This window comes from Symphalangus syndactylus, chromosome 18 (genome assembly GCF_028878055.3).
Source record: "Symphalangus syndactylus isolate Jambi chromosome 18, NHGRI_mSymSyn1-v2.1_pri, whole genome shotgun sequence".
NCBI lineage: Eukaryota > Metazoa > Chordata > Mammalia > Primates > Hylobatidae > Symphalangus > Symphalangus syndactylus.
Window position 1 is genome coordinate 21961214 of NC_072440.2, and position 14549 is coordinate 21975762.

The following is a 14549-nucleotide window of genomic DNA, read 5'->3' on the forward strand; positions in this document are numbered from 1 at the left end:
GGTGGCTCATGCCTGTAATCCCAGCACTTTGGGAGGCCACGGCGGGTGGATCACCTGAGGTCAAGAGTTCGAGACCAGCCTGACGAACAAAGTAAAATCCCATCTCTACTAAAAATACAAAAATTAGGCATGGTGGCAGGTGCCTGTAGTCCCAGCTACTGGGGAGGCTGAGGCAGGAGAATTGCTTGAATCCAGGAAGCAGAGGTTGCAGTGAGCCGAGATTGCACCATTGCACTCCAGCCTGGACGATGAACAAAACTACATGTCAAAAAATAAATAAATAGAAGAGTTCCTAGCCTGTCTTGCAGCTAGGAGCTCCCTTGCCTCTGCCTCATGCTTTGCCTCCTGCCTGGCCAACAGGACATGCCAAGTGCCAATTTTTTTTTCTTTTTTTTTTGAGACGGAGTTTCACTCTTGTTGCCAAGGCTGGAGTGCAATGGCACGATCTCGGCTCACCACAACCTCCAACTCCCAGGTTCAAGCAATTCTCCTGCCTCAGCCTCCCGAGTAGCTGGGATTACAGGCATGCGCCACCACACCCAGCTAATTTTGTATTTTTAGTACAGACAGGGGTTTCTCCATGTTGGTCAGGCTGGTCTCGAACTCCAGACCTCAGGTGATCTGCCTGCCTCGGCCTCCCAAAGTGCTGAGATTACAGGTGTGAGCCACCACACCTGGCCCTAAATGTTTTCGAAAGGAGGGGCATGTTCTTCTTCATCCCCTTTTCTTTCCTGCTGGCTGAAATGCAGACATAATGGCTGCAGCTCAAGCAGCCACCTTGTGCCATGAGGCAGGGGCCAGGTGTTGAAAATGGCACACAGCATAGAACAAGGCATAGAGTTAGAAGCTCAGCATCCCAGCCTCCAACCTTCCCAGCTCCAGGCTAGGAACCTCCCATCTTTGTTAACCTGGGAACTCTTTTACACAAGCCAGTTGTTTTTCAATTTTGTTTTAGAGTATATGCAGCTAAACCTAACTCTTCTTCATAAACGTCTCAAAGGCCCAACTCTGGAGAGCGACAGGAGGAAGGAGCCCAGGTGCCTCCACAGCATGGTGAGGGGCTCCTGGAGAAAAGACAAGTTCTCCAGAGGGTTCTGAATCCACCACCCTGATCCTAGAATTGGTCAAATCACTGTGACTCAACTTCCCTGGTCTGCTGGAAGAAATGAAGGCACACATGGAAAGGAGTGGCTGAGAATTTAATACTGGTAAACACTATAAATTGTAAATTAAGTTGTAAATGACCTTGTCACTGGAGAGGGGAGAAGGAACTGGAGTCAGACGTCCCAGCAGAAGCAGCAGCGGCAACATGCGGTAGGCACACCTGGAGAGCAACAGGCGCTTTGGGAAGTGGTTCATGGACATGGTCTTATTTTAGTCTCGGGGTAGCCCTAAGAGGTAGGTATCTTGTGTCATCTTACACATGAGGAAACAAACCAGAGAGGTCAGCACAGCAGAAGCTCATGCAGCGACCAAGCAGCAGAGCCTGGATTCAAACCCGAGTCCTGCTGTGTGCAAGAACCCCTGGGACTCAGCTGCTCCTGCTCACAGCAGGCTGAGCACCAGAGCCACCTCGAGGGCCCATAATAGGCACCACTCTGCCCAGGCACGAGGCAGCCAAGTGGCATATGCCACCCGGGGAGGACAACGAAAAGGTGGCATGGAGAGCAGGTGGGCGGAGCTGAGAGGCCAGGCCAAGGCGCTCAGCACAATCCCTGAGGTGCACTCGCCATACCCAGGTGCAGCCCTCAGACTCCCACCAGCCTTCATCAGTGGGTTTTGATGGTGACATGGGAGAGGGCCTGTCCATTCCCAGGTACAGCATAACTGAGCCACAGTCACTAAGCCTGCTCCACTGAAAGGCCTGGCTGTTGCTATGGAGAGAGGACGGCCCTGCAGACCCTGGCTCACTGCTCGCCCCCGCTCCAGGAGCTCCCACATCAGGGTGGGTAGAGCCCGCAGTCCTGTCGCAGATAGCCCTCACTGCACTGTCCTGTCATCCTGACTCCATAGTCCATGGGCATCAGCGAGCCCTGGGAACACAGCTCACTCCCCTTTGTGGACCTAGCGTTTAGGACCCAACACAGCTCCTCTAACCAAGGCACAACCTGAAATTCTTTCACTCCTGCCCAGGACTGACAAGCCGGGACAAGGTTTCCATCAACTCATCCATCTGGAAGGAGTGTGAAGACATGGCCCCTTGTGGAGTTCTAGCTGGCACCCGCAGGGTCTACTCTGGGGGGCTACTTTTATGCAAGTCAAGACGCAACTGCTTTTTTAGGTTTTTTTGAGACAGGGTCACACTGTTGCCCAGGCTAGAGTGCAATGGTGTGATCTTGGCTCACTGCAGACCCCGCCTCCAGGGTTCAAGCGATTCTCCAACCTCAGCCTCCCAAGTGGCTGGGATTACATGCGTGCGCCACCACACCTGGCTAATTTTTGTATTTTTAGTAGAGACAGGGTTTCACCATGTTGGCCAGGCTGGTCTTGAACTCCTGACCTTAAGTGATCTGCCTGCCTCGGCCTCCCAAAGTGCTGGGATTACAGGTGTGAGCCACCAAGCCTGGCTGCAATTGCCTTAGAAAGAATTAATTAATCAATCCTTCCATGTTGGGCCCCACCTGGGAGCTACTGGAAGCCTGGGGACGCTGCCCCAGTGTGGTGATGGGGAATGACCTGGGACTCAACTGCTTCCACATCTTCAGTATCAGCTGAGGAGACTCCTGGGGCCCAGAACAAGGGACAGGCACAGAGGCTCCTCGGTGAAGGGCATGGGGGGCACTGCTCCCCCACTGGCCTCAGGAGCCTGCTTTTCAGAGCAGGTGGGCTCTATTCTACCAATGGACACACTGATCCTTAAGCCTGGTTAGGATCTTAACACAGGGAGAACTGTGCTTTATTGTAGCCACAGGACAAACTGCTGGAGACAGACCCATGAGCCCTGACCATTTCCACCATCCCAGAAACCTGCCCTTGTGCATGGGATCAAGGACAAACAAATCACAAGCGCACAAATCTCTGATGAGTTCCACAAATCTGATGAGTGCCAGGTGGGGTACGCATTTGGGAAGATGCCCCAACGTGGCTCTGAAGGCTCTTCCTGGGGGAGGCCTGCTCTCAGCTGCCTGCTTCTTCTGGAATTCAAACCCCAGGCAAAGGCAGCTGGCCCCAGGCCAGAGAGGTCCTGGCTTCCCAACCTTGAGCTGTGCAGTCATTACCTAGGTGCAGGCTGGGCTACAGGGACAGCCAAGCTGAGCAAGGACAGGTCCCCGCAGCCTAGGCTGGGGCACCGCTTGGTTCTCGGTCTCACTCCCCGCTGTGCCGCGCTTTGCCTGTCAGACGGCGGCGCTGGGCCTTGCTGGTACGAGTGGCCCTTGGGGGCTTCTTGGAGTCCTGGGCCTGTCGGGGATGTTTCCTCTTGACCTTTTTGCGGCTGTGTGCATGCAGTGATGCTGTGAGGGAGGAGATCCTAGGGGAGGAGAGAAAGCCTCAGTTTAAGATTGCTTTGTGGGGTGACTTACCACCTGGCTTATGGAGGGGATGTCAGGACAGGTTGCAAATGCCAGGACCACCAAGTTCATGCCAGAGTTGGCCTGCTCTACCTCCAGAGTGCCTGCCAGCAACTCAGCTCAGAGACAGGCCCTTCACCCAGGCACGAAAGGCACTGGAGGTCGGACACTATCAGGGGTGGGTGGGACAGGACGGGGCAATGAGGAGAGGCAGAGGATCACTGGAGAGGCAAAGCAGAGGGCTGCTCCGGGCCCTACACCTGCTCCACACCACCCCTAAGGGCCAGGTCACTACTGCCAGCCAGGAGGGGTGGGACTGGGGAGGCAGCAGGCCAAGACTCACCGCTGAGAGAGCAGGGGGTCTCTGGACTTCCTGGGCAAGGCTTTGGTTGGTTTCTCCATGGATGACGCCTCCTCCTCAGACCTGTCTCCAGCCCCTCCCTAAAGAGGCACAAGACAATGACTTACATGGAGCAGTAGCTGGGGGGACCTGGGCTGGGCACCCCAAGCCACCATGGATCTGGCAAGTGGTGGCGCACCCTGCTGCATCACAGGCCTGGGATGGGACTAGAGAAGGCCTCGGATGGAAGAACAGTCTATCTGCCCTAAAGCAAGGATTACACAGGGGAAGGCCTGCTTCCAAACCCTTTCCTGACCCTAGAAGCTTCCAGTACATACTTAAACATTCAGGAATGAAAATCCTAGCAAAACGGGGACAAGACTTGTCTTTGTATCAGAACTTGCATAATAATGAGCATAAAATGAAAGACCGGTGTGAGATCAGTATGGTTTTGTTTTGTTTTGTTTTTTAAGATGGAGTCTCGCTCTGTCACCCAGGCTGGAGTGCAGTGGTGCAATCTTGGCTCACTGCAAACTGCGCCTCCTGAGTTCAAGCAATTCTCCTGCCTCAGCCTCCTGTGTAGCTGGGATTACAGGCATTTGCCTCCTGTAATCTGTGCGATTACAGGCGCATGCCACCATGCCTGGCTAAGTCTTTTTTGAGATGGAGTTTCACTCTTTTTGCCCAGGCTGGAGTGCAATGGCATGATCTTGGCTCACCACAACCTCCGCCTCCCAGGTTCAAGCTATTCTCCTGCCTCAGCCTCCTGAGTAGCTGGGATTACAGGCATGTGCCACCACAACCAGCTAATTTTGTATTTTTAGTAGAGACGGGGTTTCTCCACGTTGGTCAGGCTGGTCTTGAACTCCCGACCTCAGGTGATCCGCCTGCCTCGGCCTCCCAAAGTGCTGGGATTACACGCATGAGCCACTGTGCCTGGCCCCCTGGCTAATTTTTGTACTTTTAGTAGAGACGGGGTTTCACCATGTTGGCCAGGCTGGTCTCAAACTCCTGACTCCAGGTGATACTCCCGCCTTGGCCTCCCAAAATGCTGGGATTACAGGTGTGAGCCACCATGCCTGGCCCTGAGATCAGTATGGATGTGATAGGGGAGTGGCTACAGGATTTAAGAACACAGTAACCCACATAAGGAAATGTGTTTTATATCATAACTGTGTGCATATACGTCCATAAATTCTTAGGCACACCCAGATACAACTCCAATGGAAACAGCTGTCTCATGAAACAATATTTAACATGACACTTTCGGATATTTTCAATTATATATTTTTTTTTATGCTGGTTGCAACCTACTCATGATTCACAACCAACAGGTTGAAAACCCACTTAGTGCACACAGACGCGCCAGGGCTGCGAATCGCACAAAGGGAACGATCACAACAAACAGCTACCTTTTGTGAAGCACTTACAACAGGGCTGGGCACTGTGCCAAGTGACTCACATGGATTGACCACTTTCACCCTCATACAATCCCACAAGGCAGGTGCCACCATCAGCAACCCCCAGTTCGCTGATGGAGAAAGGGAAGCAGGCAAGGTGAAGGAGCCTGCCCAAGCTCCTCAGCTGCTCAGCAGTGGGGTTGGCCTCTGCAGCACCCCAGAAGCAGGGAATGAAGGGTCCAAAGGGAAGGAGCCCCGGCAGTGGGGTACCCACGACACGGGCCAGCACTGAGCAACCCCGACAAGCCAGTCTGCCCTCACGCCCCTTCTTCCCAGGGCTGAGACTGGGACCCACCTCAGGCGGGGTCAGCCCGAGCAGCCGGGCCCCTGAGAGGTCCAGGTCACTGATGGTGGTCACGGTGACTGTGTGGTTGGGGTGGTCGTACTGCACCGACTCCGTCTTTGCTGTCACCAACCGGTCCAGCTCATCTGCCTCCTCTGTGGGGGTGGACACAGACCTGGCCTTAGCCAGGGGAACGAGTGACCAGGCTCCAGCCTCCCTCCCGCACTGGAGTGCAATGCCCCCTCTACTCTGTGGACGTGGAGCGCATCCACAAGGTCACTGGCTGTAGAGCCTGGTCTGTGGATGAATGTTGTAAATGATCCTGTTTCCTTCATGCTCTAGCTGGTCCCCATGTCAGACAAACCCTCTGTGACAGCTACTGCTGTCCCTCCCCTCCACCCCTAGTCCTTTCCATCCTCAAAAACTGGGCTCTCTGCTCAGGCTTGGTTAACCGTGGGGTTTGGGCCTCCTTCTCCTGGTCTCTGTTCCACTTGCACTTAGAGGTGCTTAGGACCACCCCTGGCCCCAGGGTACCCCCCAAGATCCCTAGAGCCAAGGAGGTCAGCTTCTATCCCTTCCACCCACCAAGGGTATAAACCAGGCCTGTGAGCTGTTCTCCAGGTCAGGCCAAGCATGCCACTTACCCAGCGCCTCTTCTCTCTCTGCCAGCATCTTCAAGTATTCCTGGTGGCGCTGAAACCACACGGGCAGGGAACACAGTGAGTATGGCCTCTTAGTCCAACCTCAGGCTGGGGTATTAATCACCCCCAGGGTGAGGGAGACCATGATCCATACTGCAAGATTAGGAGACTCCATCTTCCATCACTCCCAGACCCGGGCCCACCGAGTCTCCACCTGTATAAACTGTTCCCCAGTCCTGCCCACACACACGCCACCCCATGCCAGCAGCTGCCTCTATTAGGGAAATCCAAGGCTGCAAGTGCCCTAAGAATCAAAGACCTCCCTCCCACCTTCCCCCTGCACACCTCCTCCCGAAGCTTCCTCTGCTCCTCTTTCAGCCGCTGCTTAATCTCCTCAATGGCTGCCTTCTTCCGCTCGACCTTCCGCTTGTGGAAGCCTGTCAGGTACTCTCTACAGGAAGGAAGCCGGCAGAGACAGGAGAGTCATTATACAAGGAGAGAAGGGCTCACTCTAGGAGAAAAAGGGCTAATGCCGCGCTCGCTATGTGCTGGGCACCATTCCAAAAAATGTATAAGTATTGGCTCATTTAACCTTCACAACAATGGCCAGGCATGGTGGCTCACGCCTGTAATCCCAGTACTTTGGAAGGTCAAGGTGGGCAGATCACTTGAGGCCAGGAGTTCAAGACCAGCCTGGCAAACATGGTGAAACTCTGTGTCTACTAAAAACACAAAAATTAGCTGGGCTTGGTGGTGCATGCCTGTAGTCCCAGCTACTTGGGAGGCTGAGCGGGGAGAACTGCTTGAAGCTGGGAGGCGGAGGTTGCAGTGAGCTGAGATCACGCCACTGCACTCCAGCCTGGACGACACAGACTCCGTCTCAAAAACAAAAAAAAACAAAAAACCCTCACAACAACCTGTGCAGTGGGTATCAATCTCCATCTTACAGATGGGAACGTTGAGGCACAGAGTCTAGGTTACTTGCCCAAGGTTAGAGAAAGGATACATTTAGGAAAATAAGGGAGATACTGCCTCTTTCCACTCAATACCCTCCAGGGATCTCAGGTTCAGGCAACAGGGCCAGGTCAGGGCGGGGGGCACACACAGTACACGAGGTAACCCCTTCCACACCTGCAAACCTCATTACTCTCTCAACAGGGTTTTCAGGGCCACCATCATCCAGACCTTCAGAAACCCTGCACTGGACCAACACCCATGTCCCCAGGACACCTGACCCTAAACTCGCCTGTAGGGCCTGTTGATGCATGCTAGGAGTTTCCTGATGATGCCCAGCATTTCCCTCCCTCCCTCCCTCCCTCGGTCTGATCTCAGCCCCTTCTCATCTCCACAGTGCTAGCTGCTCTGTTCCCATTTTGTCCCACAGTCCAGCACTGGGCTTTTCGCTGACCCGCTACCATGTGCTATTTATTTGTCTGGCCGGACGCTGAGGCTCAGAGGTTCCGCTTCCTGATACGGGACCTCGCACAGCAAAGGAGCCCAATAAATGTCTAGAGAGGGAATGAATGAACTTAAGCCACTCATTTCATTGGCTCATCATTCACCAACAACGGCTGGGCGCCTGCTGTGTGCCGGACCGATGGACTGGGCTGGGCTGGGCTAGGGTGGTCGAAGCCACTGCTCTGAGACCCGAGCTTCCGGCTGTCTGGCGGCGCAGAGACACTAGGCGAGGTGGGGAGGCCAAGAAAGGAGAAGCGTGGAGGCCGAGAAGGGAAAAACGGGAACGCGGGCTGGGAGGCCAAGAGGGGTTCTCTAGCCACGCCAGGGGGCGGGACCGGAAGAGCCCTCGGCGGGAGCATGCTCGGCCCCAGACCTGGCCTTGGCCGCGAAGAACAGCTCGAGGGGAGTCCGGTCCGGCTTTGCCACTCACCGCCTCTTCTCCTCGTCGAAGCTAAGAACGAGCCTGGGCCGCCGGTCGTCACCATCTCGCTTCTTCTTCTTGTTGCGGCCCATAGCAGTGAAGCCGCCGGCTTCCTCTTCCTGGAGACACTTCCGGGTGTAGCGTACTCATCCTCCCGGGCGCACCCTTCACCGTCGCTCCGCAGTTCCGTCCACCAGGCCCAGCCTTTTAAAGGGACCTCCCAGCTCCTTTTCTTCCCTCTTCCCATGCATGACGCGCTGGTCCCTGATCTCTCCGTGACTCCTAGCTCCAGCCCCTCCCCAGACTCGCTTCAGTGAGAGCGAGGTCCCCTGGACCCCATTGCCTAGGACTGTGCCTGGCACACACTCAATATGCAGTTACTCGTGAATGGCCAAAAACTCCTGTACTAACCCTACTTTGGATTTTTTTTCTTTAATTTATTATTATTACTTTTGAGATGGAGTCCCTCTCTGTCGTCCAGGCTGGAGTGCAGTGGCACGATGTCGGTTAATTGCAACCCCTGCCTCCCAGGTTCAAGCAATTCTCCGCCTCGGCCTCCTAAGTAACTGGGATTACAGGCGTGCGCCACCATACCCTGCTAATTTTTGCATTTTTAGTAGAGACAAGTTTTCACCATGTTGACCAGGCTTCTTGAACTCCTGACCGCAAGTGGTCCTCCCATCTCTGCCTCCCAAAGTGCTGGGATTACAGGCATGAGCCACCGTGCCGGCCCCTACTTTAGATTCTGATGTCAACTCGTTGGTAGTCTCCAAGAGGGAGCCAAACTGCCTGGATTTGTATACTGGCACCCCACCTACAGTTGTGTGGTCCAAGACCAGTGGCCTTCGTGGTACCTCACCCTATTTGTAAAATAAGGGAAAGTATAGTAGCTTCATAGGGTTGTTGTAGACACCGGTTCTCGAACTTTGGCATACATCAGAATCCCCTAGAGGGCTTGCTAAAACCTGGATCGCTGGGCCCCGCCCAGAAGTTTCTGATCGGGTAGAGGTTTCTGAGTGGATTTCCGTTTCTAGCAAGTTCTCAGGTGATGCTAATGCTGCTGGTCCGTGGACTAAACTTTGACAGCTGTGATTGTGAGGAAGTGAGTTATGTAAAGTTTGTATAACATAAGGCGCGCATACACGTGTTTTCTGCACAAGCCATCCTCCCTTTTTGTGCCTCACTTTGCCCAAAGGTGGAATGAGTGTGTAATAACATCTTCGACTGAGAATGAGGGCATGGTTGTGAAAGACTGCTGTGAAACGACGTCTGAAGGGAATTTTTAGTCACTTGGATTGTATGCCAGCATCCTTCATCCGCTTTTATTTTTTTTTTTCTGAGACAGAGTTTCGCTCTTGTCATCCAGGCTGGAGTGCAGTGTTGTGATCTCGGGTCACTGCAGTCTCCGCCTCCCAGGTTCAAGCGATTCTCCTGCCTCAGCCTCATGAGTAGCTAGGATTACTGGCACCTGCCACCACGGCCAGCTAATGTTTGTATCCTGACTGTGAGTTTTGGAAGGAGGCAGGCAGTAAGTGCAGCACTCCAGAATGCTGAATTCATTCCATACAGCTCCTTTGCTTGGGGAAATCTGTGTGGGATCCTGAGAGGAAGTTACCTTTTTTTTTTAAGATAGAGTTTCACACTTGTTGCCCAGGCTGGAGTGCAATGGCACGATCTCGGCTCACCGCAACCTCCGCCTCCCAGGTTCAAGCGATTCTCCTGCCTCAGCCTCCCTAGTAGCTGGGATTATAGGCATGTGCCACCACGCCCGGCTAATTTTGTATTTTTAATAGAGATGGGGTTTCTCCGTTTTGGTCAGGCTGGTCTCGAACTCCTGACCTCAGGTGATCCGACTACCTCGGCCTCCCTTAGTGCTGGGATTACAGGAGTGAGCCACCGCACCCGGCCGGAAGTTACCCTTAAACTGCAGGTCTGGTCTTTCAGTTCTGTGGCCCAGAGCAATGCAGGGGGCTCCCTTAGGGTGCTGGACTGCACCTCTGACCAGCTGCTTCTGCCCCTTAGTGGCAGTGCCTTAAAGCCACCCTTGGCACCCTCCTGGGTAGAGGCATCACCCTGGCTGAAGGTGCCCAGAGAGTCACCTTCTGCAGCTAGTCTGTCTCCTCCCAGTCCCAGGCTTCGACCTGCCTGGTTTACCAGGGCTCCACTCTCACCCAGAGTGGTTGGAGACGAAAAGTGAAGGCTCAGGCCGGGCACGGTGGCTCACGCCTGTAATCCCAGCACTTTGGAAGGCTGAGGCAGGCGGATCACGAGGTCAAGAGATCGAGACCATCCTGGCCAACATGGTGAAACCCCGTGTCTACTAAAAATACAAAAATTAGCTGGGTGTGGTGGCACACGCCTGTAGTCCCAGCTACTTGGGAGGCTGAGGCAGAAGAGTCACTTGAACCCGGGAGGGTTGCAGTGATCCGAGATCGTGCCGCTGCACTCCAGCCTGGCGACAGACAGTAGGGCAACATAGTAAGACCCTGTCTCTACAAAAAATTAGAAATTAGCCAGGCGTGGTGACATATAGTCCAGTGACTTGGGAGGCTGAGGTGGGAGGATCACTCAAGCCCAGAAGTTTGAGGCTGTACTGAGTTGTGATCATGCCACTGTATTCCAGCCTGGGCGACAGAGTGAGATCCCATCTCTGAAAAAAAAAAAAGAAAAACAGGCCAGGCGCAATGGCTCATGCCTGTAATCCTAGCATTTTGGGAGGCCGAGGTGGGTGGATCAATTGAGGTTCAGAGTTCCAGACCAGCCTGACCAACATGATGAAACCCCATCTCTACTAAAAATATGACAATTAGCCAGGTGTGGTGGTGCATGCCTGTAATCCCAGCAACTCGAGAGGCTGAAGCAGGAGAATCACTTGAACCCAGGAGACAGAGGTTGCAGTGAGCCGAGATCCCGCCACTTCATTCTAGCCTGGTCAAAAGAGCAAAACTCTGTCTCAAAACAAAAAACAAAAACAATAAGAAAAGAAGTGATGATAAACTTAATGAGGAAAAATAGTAACAAGAGCAGCTGACATTTATTTAGCTCTTTACTCTCTTTAGATTATTTATTTTATTATTTATTTATTTATAGAGATGAGGGTCTCACTATGTTGCCCAAGCTGGTCTCAAACTCCTGGGATCAAGCCATCCTCCCCATTCAGCTTCAGGAGTAGCTGGAACCACAGGTGCCCACCACTGTGCCTGGCTTATAATGATCTCTTTTGAGGTACAATCCACATTTTACTGAGGAGGAAACTGAGGCTCAGAGAGGTGCAGTCACTTGTCTGAGGTCACACAGGCAAGAACAGGTGCTGAGGGTGGGGTGCAGGTGGCCTAAGGACAGAGGTTGACTTAACTTATCTGGACCTAGTTTCCTAGGCCCTTGGAACACACTGAGCCTTAAAAGGGGTGAAGGGAACCAACATTCACCGAGCCCCTATTGCGTGCTAGGCACCATGCATTTCTATACATCACCTCAGCTAATCTTTTTTTTTTTTTTTTAAAGGGAAAGCAAGTTTATTAAGAAAGTAAAGGAATAAAGAATGGCTATTCCATAGACAGAGCAGCCCGAGGGCTGCTGGTTGCCCATTTTTATGGTGATTTCTTTTTTTTAATTTTATTTTTCCGTGATTACAAACACAACTGAATATCAAATGCACAAAGTAAGAATTATACGGGGAAAAAGAATCAGATACGTTCATATATATATATCACCTTTTCAAGGCTATTTCCATCCAGAATAACCTTGGTTTGCCAGGGCCAATAGAAAGAAGTCACAAAATCGGCCGGGTGCGGTGGCTCACGCCTGTAATCCCAGCACTTTGGGAGGCCGAGGCGGGCCGATCACGAGGTCAGGAGATCGAGACCATCCTGGCTAACACGGTGAAACCCCGTCTCTACTAAAAAAAATACAAAAAATTAGCTGGGCGTGGTGGCGGGCACCTGTAGTCCCAGCTGCTGGGGAGGCTGAGGCAGGAAAATGGCGTGAACCTGGGAGGCGGAGCTTACAGTGAGCCGAGATAGTGCCACTGCACTCTGGCCTGGGCAAAAGAGCGAGATTCTGTCTCAAAAAAAAAAAAAAAAAAAAAAAAAGAAAGAAGTCACAAAATCGCCTTTAGTCAAATTTGCGTGTTTGCTTTCTTCTATAATTCCAATACCTCCACCATCAACGACTTGAGATAGCTGCCAAGGTGTTATATAATCAGTGCCAGTGTCTTCATTCATTCTACAACGAAGGCTGTCACTTCACACTTGGAAGGTTGCACAGAGGCCAGGCAGAGGCGCTCCTCACTTCCCAGACGGGGCGGCCGGGCAGAGGCGCTCCTCACTTCCTAGACGGGGTGGTGGCTGGGCAGAGGCTGTAATCTTAGCACTTTGGGAGGCCAAGACAGGCGGCTGGGAGGTGGAGGTTGTAGCGAGCCGGGATCACGCCACTACACTCCAGCCTGGGCAACATTGAGCATTGAGTGAGACTCTGTCTGTAATCCCAGCACTTCGGGAGGCCGAGGCAGGCAGATCACTCGAGGTCAGGAGTTGGAGACCAGCCCGGCAAACACGGCGAAACCCCGTCTCCACCAAAAACACAAAAACCAGCCAGGCGTGGTGGTGTGCGCCTGCAATCCCAGGTACTCGGCAGGCCAAGGTAGGAGAATCATGGGAGCCCGAGGCAGGGAGGCTGCAGTGAGCCGAGATCACGCCGCCGCACTCCAGCCTGGGCAACAGAGGGAGACCGTCTCAAAAAAAGAAAGGAAGGAAGGAAGGAGGGAAGCAAGCAAGCAAGCAAGCAAGCAAGCTTTTTTTTTGTTTTTGTTTTTGTTTTTTTTTTGAGATGGAGTCTTGCTGTGTCACCCAGGCTGGAATGCAGTGGCGTGATCTCGGTTCACTGCAACCTCCTCTTCCCAGGATCAAGTGATTTTCCTGCCTCAGTCTCCACAGTAGCTGGGACTACAGGCATGCACCACCATGCCCGGCTAATTTTTGTATTTTTAGTAAAGACGGGGTTTCACTTGTTGGCCAGGGTGGTCTCGAACTTCTGACCTCAAATGAACCTCCTGCCTCAGCTTCCCAAAGTGCTGGGATTACAGGTGTGAGCCACCACACCCAGCCAATACTAGTGCAGTCTTTTTTTTTTTTTTTTTTTGAGATGGAGTCTCGCTCTGTCACCCAGGCTGGAGTGCAATGGCGCAATATTGGCTCGCTGCAACCTCTGCCTCCCGGGCTCAAGCGATTCTCCTGCCTCAGCCTCCCGAGTAGCTGGGATTACAGGCATGTGCCACTGCGCCCGGCTAATTTTTTTTTTTTTGAAATTGAGTTTTGCTCTTGTTGCCCAGGTTGAAGTGCAATGGCACGATGTCGGCTCACTGCAACCTCCGCCTCCCAGGTTCACGCCATTCTCCTGCCTCCTGCCTCAACCTCCTAAGTAGCTGGGATTACAGGCATTCACCACCATGCCCAGCTAATTTTTTGTATTTTTAGTAGAGACAGGGTTTCTCCATGTTGGTCAGGCTGGTCTCGAACTCCCAACCTCAGATGACCCACCAGCCTCGGCCTCCCAAAGTGCTGGGATTACAGATGTGAGCCACCATGCCCGGCCTAATTTTTGTATTTTTAGTAGAGACAGGGTTTCATCATGTCGCCCGCACTGGTCTCGAACTCCTCACCTTAGGTCATCCACCCACCTCGGCCTCCCAAAGTGCTGGGATTACAGGCGTGAGCCAGCGTGCCTGGCCAACTAGTGCAGTCTTAACAAAGTTTGCCAGATGAGGAAACTGAGGTTCAGAGACGTTGAATAACTGGTCCAAGGGCACACAGCCACAGAGCTGAGGTTTAAACACAGGTCTGTCTGACGCCAAGCCGGGCTTCCTTCCTCCACACCCAGTGGCCTCTCTTACCTGCCCCAGGACTTTTCTCTGCCCGGTTGTGGCTCCAGTCCTAGTGTCTTGTGAGTGTCAGCCAGTGTAGGGGAGAATCAGTGTGGGTGAACTGAGGACCAGGCAGGGCAGCCTGGGGGACGTGTTCTCCGATGTCCAGCAGAGGGCACTCTATCTACAGCCAGGCTTCTGAAGCTGTTTCTGGGTGGCCACCTGGGAGCCCCAGGAGAGCCTGGAGATTGGCTCATGGGAGTTCTCAGCATGTGTGTTCCATCCTCTTTGACCTCTCATAGAGAGGTATATGCCCCTGGCTCCCACCCAGGTCCCAGGGCACCCACTGAGATGGAAATCATCCACCCAACATGGGTCTCATTTTATGGATGAGGAAACTGAGACTGAGTGTATAAGAGATCTACTCACAGCTGGTACCAGTAGCCCTAGAAAGTGAGATTTGCCAAGACCCCCCCACCCACGCACCATGCCTCAGGAGACTGTGCCTTGGGGTTATGGGGGGAGCCTAATGATGTTCTGATTCTAACCGTCTGAACTTTGGCTCAGTTCCTGCAGC

At 53.1% G+C, this 14549-nt stretch overlaps 1 protein-coding gene across 5 annotated transcripts; it reads right to left on the minus strand.

Moving 5' to 3' along the window:
* Positions 1-1182: 1182 nt before the first annotated feature.
* NOL12 (nucleolar protein 12) lies at positions 1183-8282 on the minus strand. 5 transcript variants are annotated; one of them, XR_008652369.2, is made up of 7 exons: positions 8122-8276; positions 6579-6684; positions 6237-6285; positions 5605-5747; positions 3853-3950; positions 3219-3469; positions 1183-1324 (listed from the first exon to the last, which is right to left on the minus strand). XR_008652369.2 is itself a non-coding variant. In XM_055251819.2 (6 exons), exons 1-6 carry the CDS (start codon positions 8202-8204, stop codon positions 3307-3309), a joined length of 642 nt encoding a protein of 213 aa, XP_055107794.2. In that variant the 5' UTR covers positions 8205-8282; the 3' UTR covers positions 1183-3306. The 5 variants fall into 5 exon arrangements, 3 of the variants coding, with proteins under 3 accessions (XP_055107794.2, XP_063478667.1, XP_063478666.1); XR_010116895.1 differs by lacking the exon at positions 8122-8276 and adding an exon at positions 7373-7515; XM_055251819.2 differs by having other exon boundaries at positions 1183-3469; positions 8122-8282.
* Positions 8283-14549: the final 6267 nt, after the last annotated feature.

What these genes read in the sequence shown, in the direction of transcription:
- NOL12 (XM_063622596.1), bottom strand. Translation starts at nt 7,500, where the DNA reads ATGCATCAACAGGCCCTACAGGCGAGTTTAGGGTCAGGTGTCCTGGGG. An exon ending in CCTGTTGAGAGAGTAATGAG is followed by an intron (nt 6,685 to 7,372) that starts GTTTGCAGGTGT and finishes TCCTTCCTGTAG; the next exon opens with AGAGTACCTGACAGGCTTCC. An exon ending in AGAGAGAGAAGAGGCGCTGG is followed by an intron (nt 5,748 to 6,236) that starts GTAAGTGGCATG and finishes CCACCCCCACAG; the next exon opens with AGGAGGCAGATGAGCTGGAC.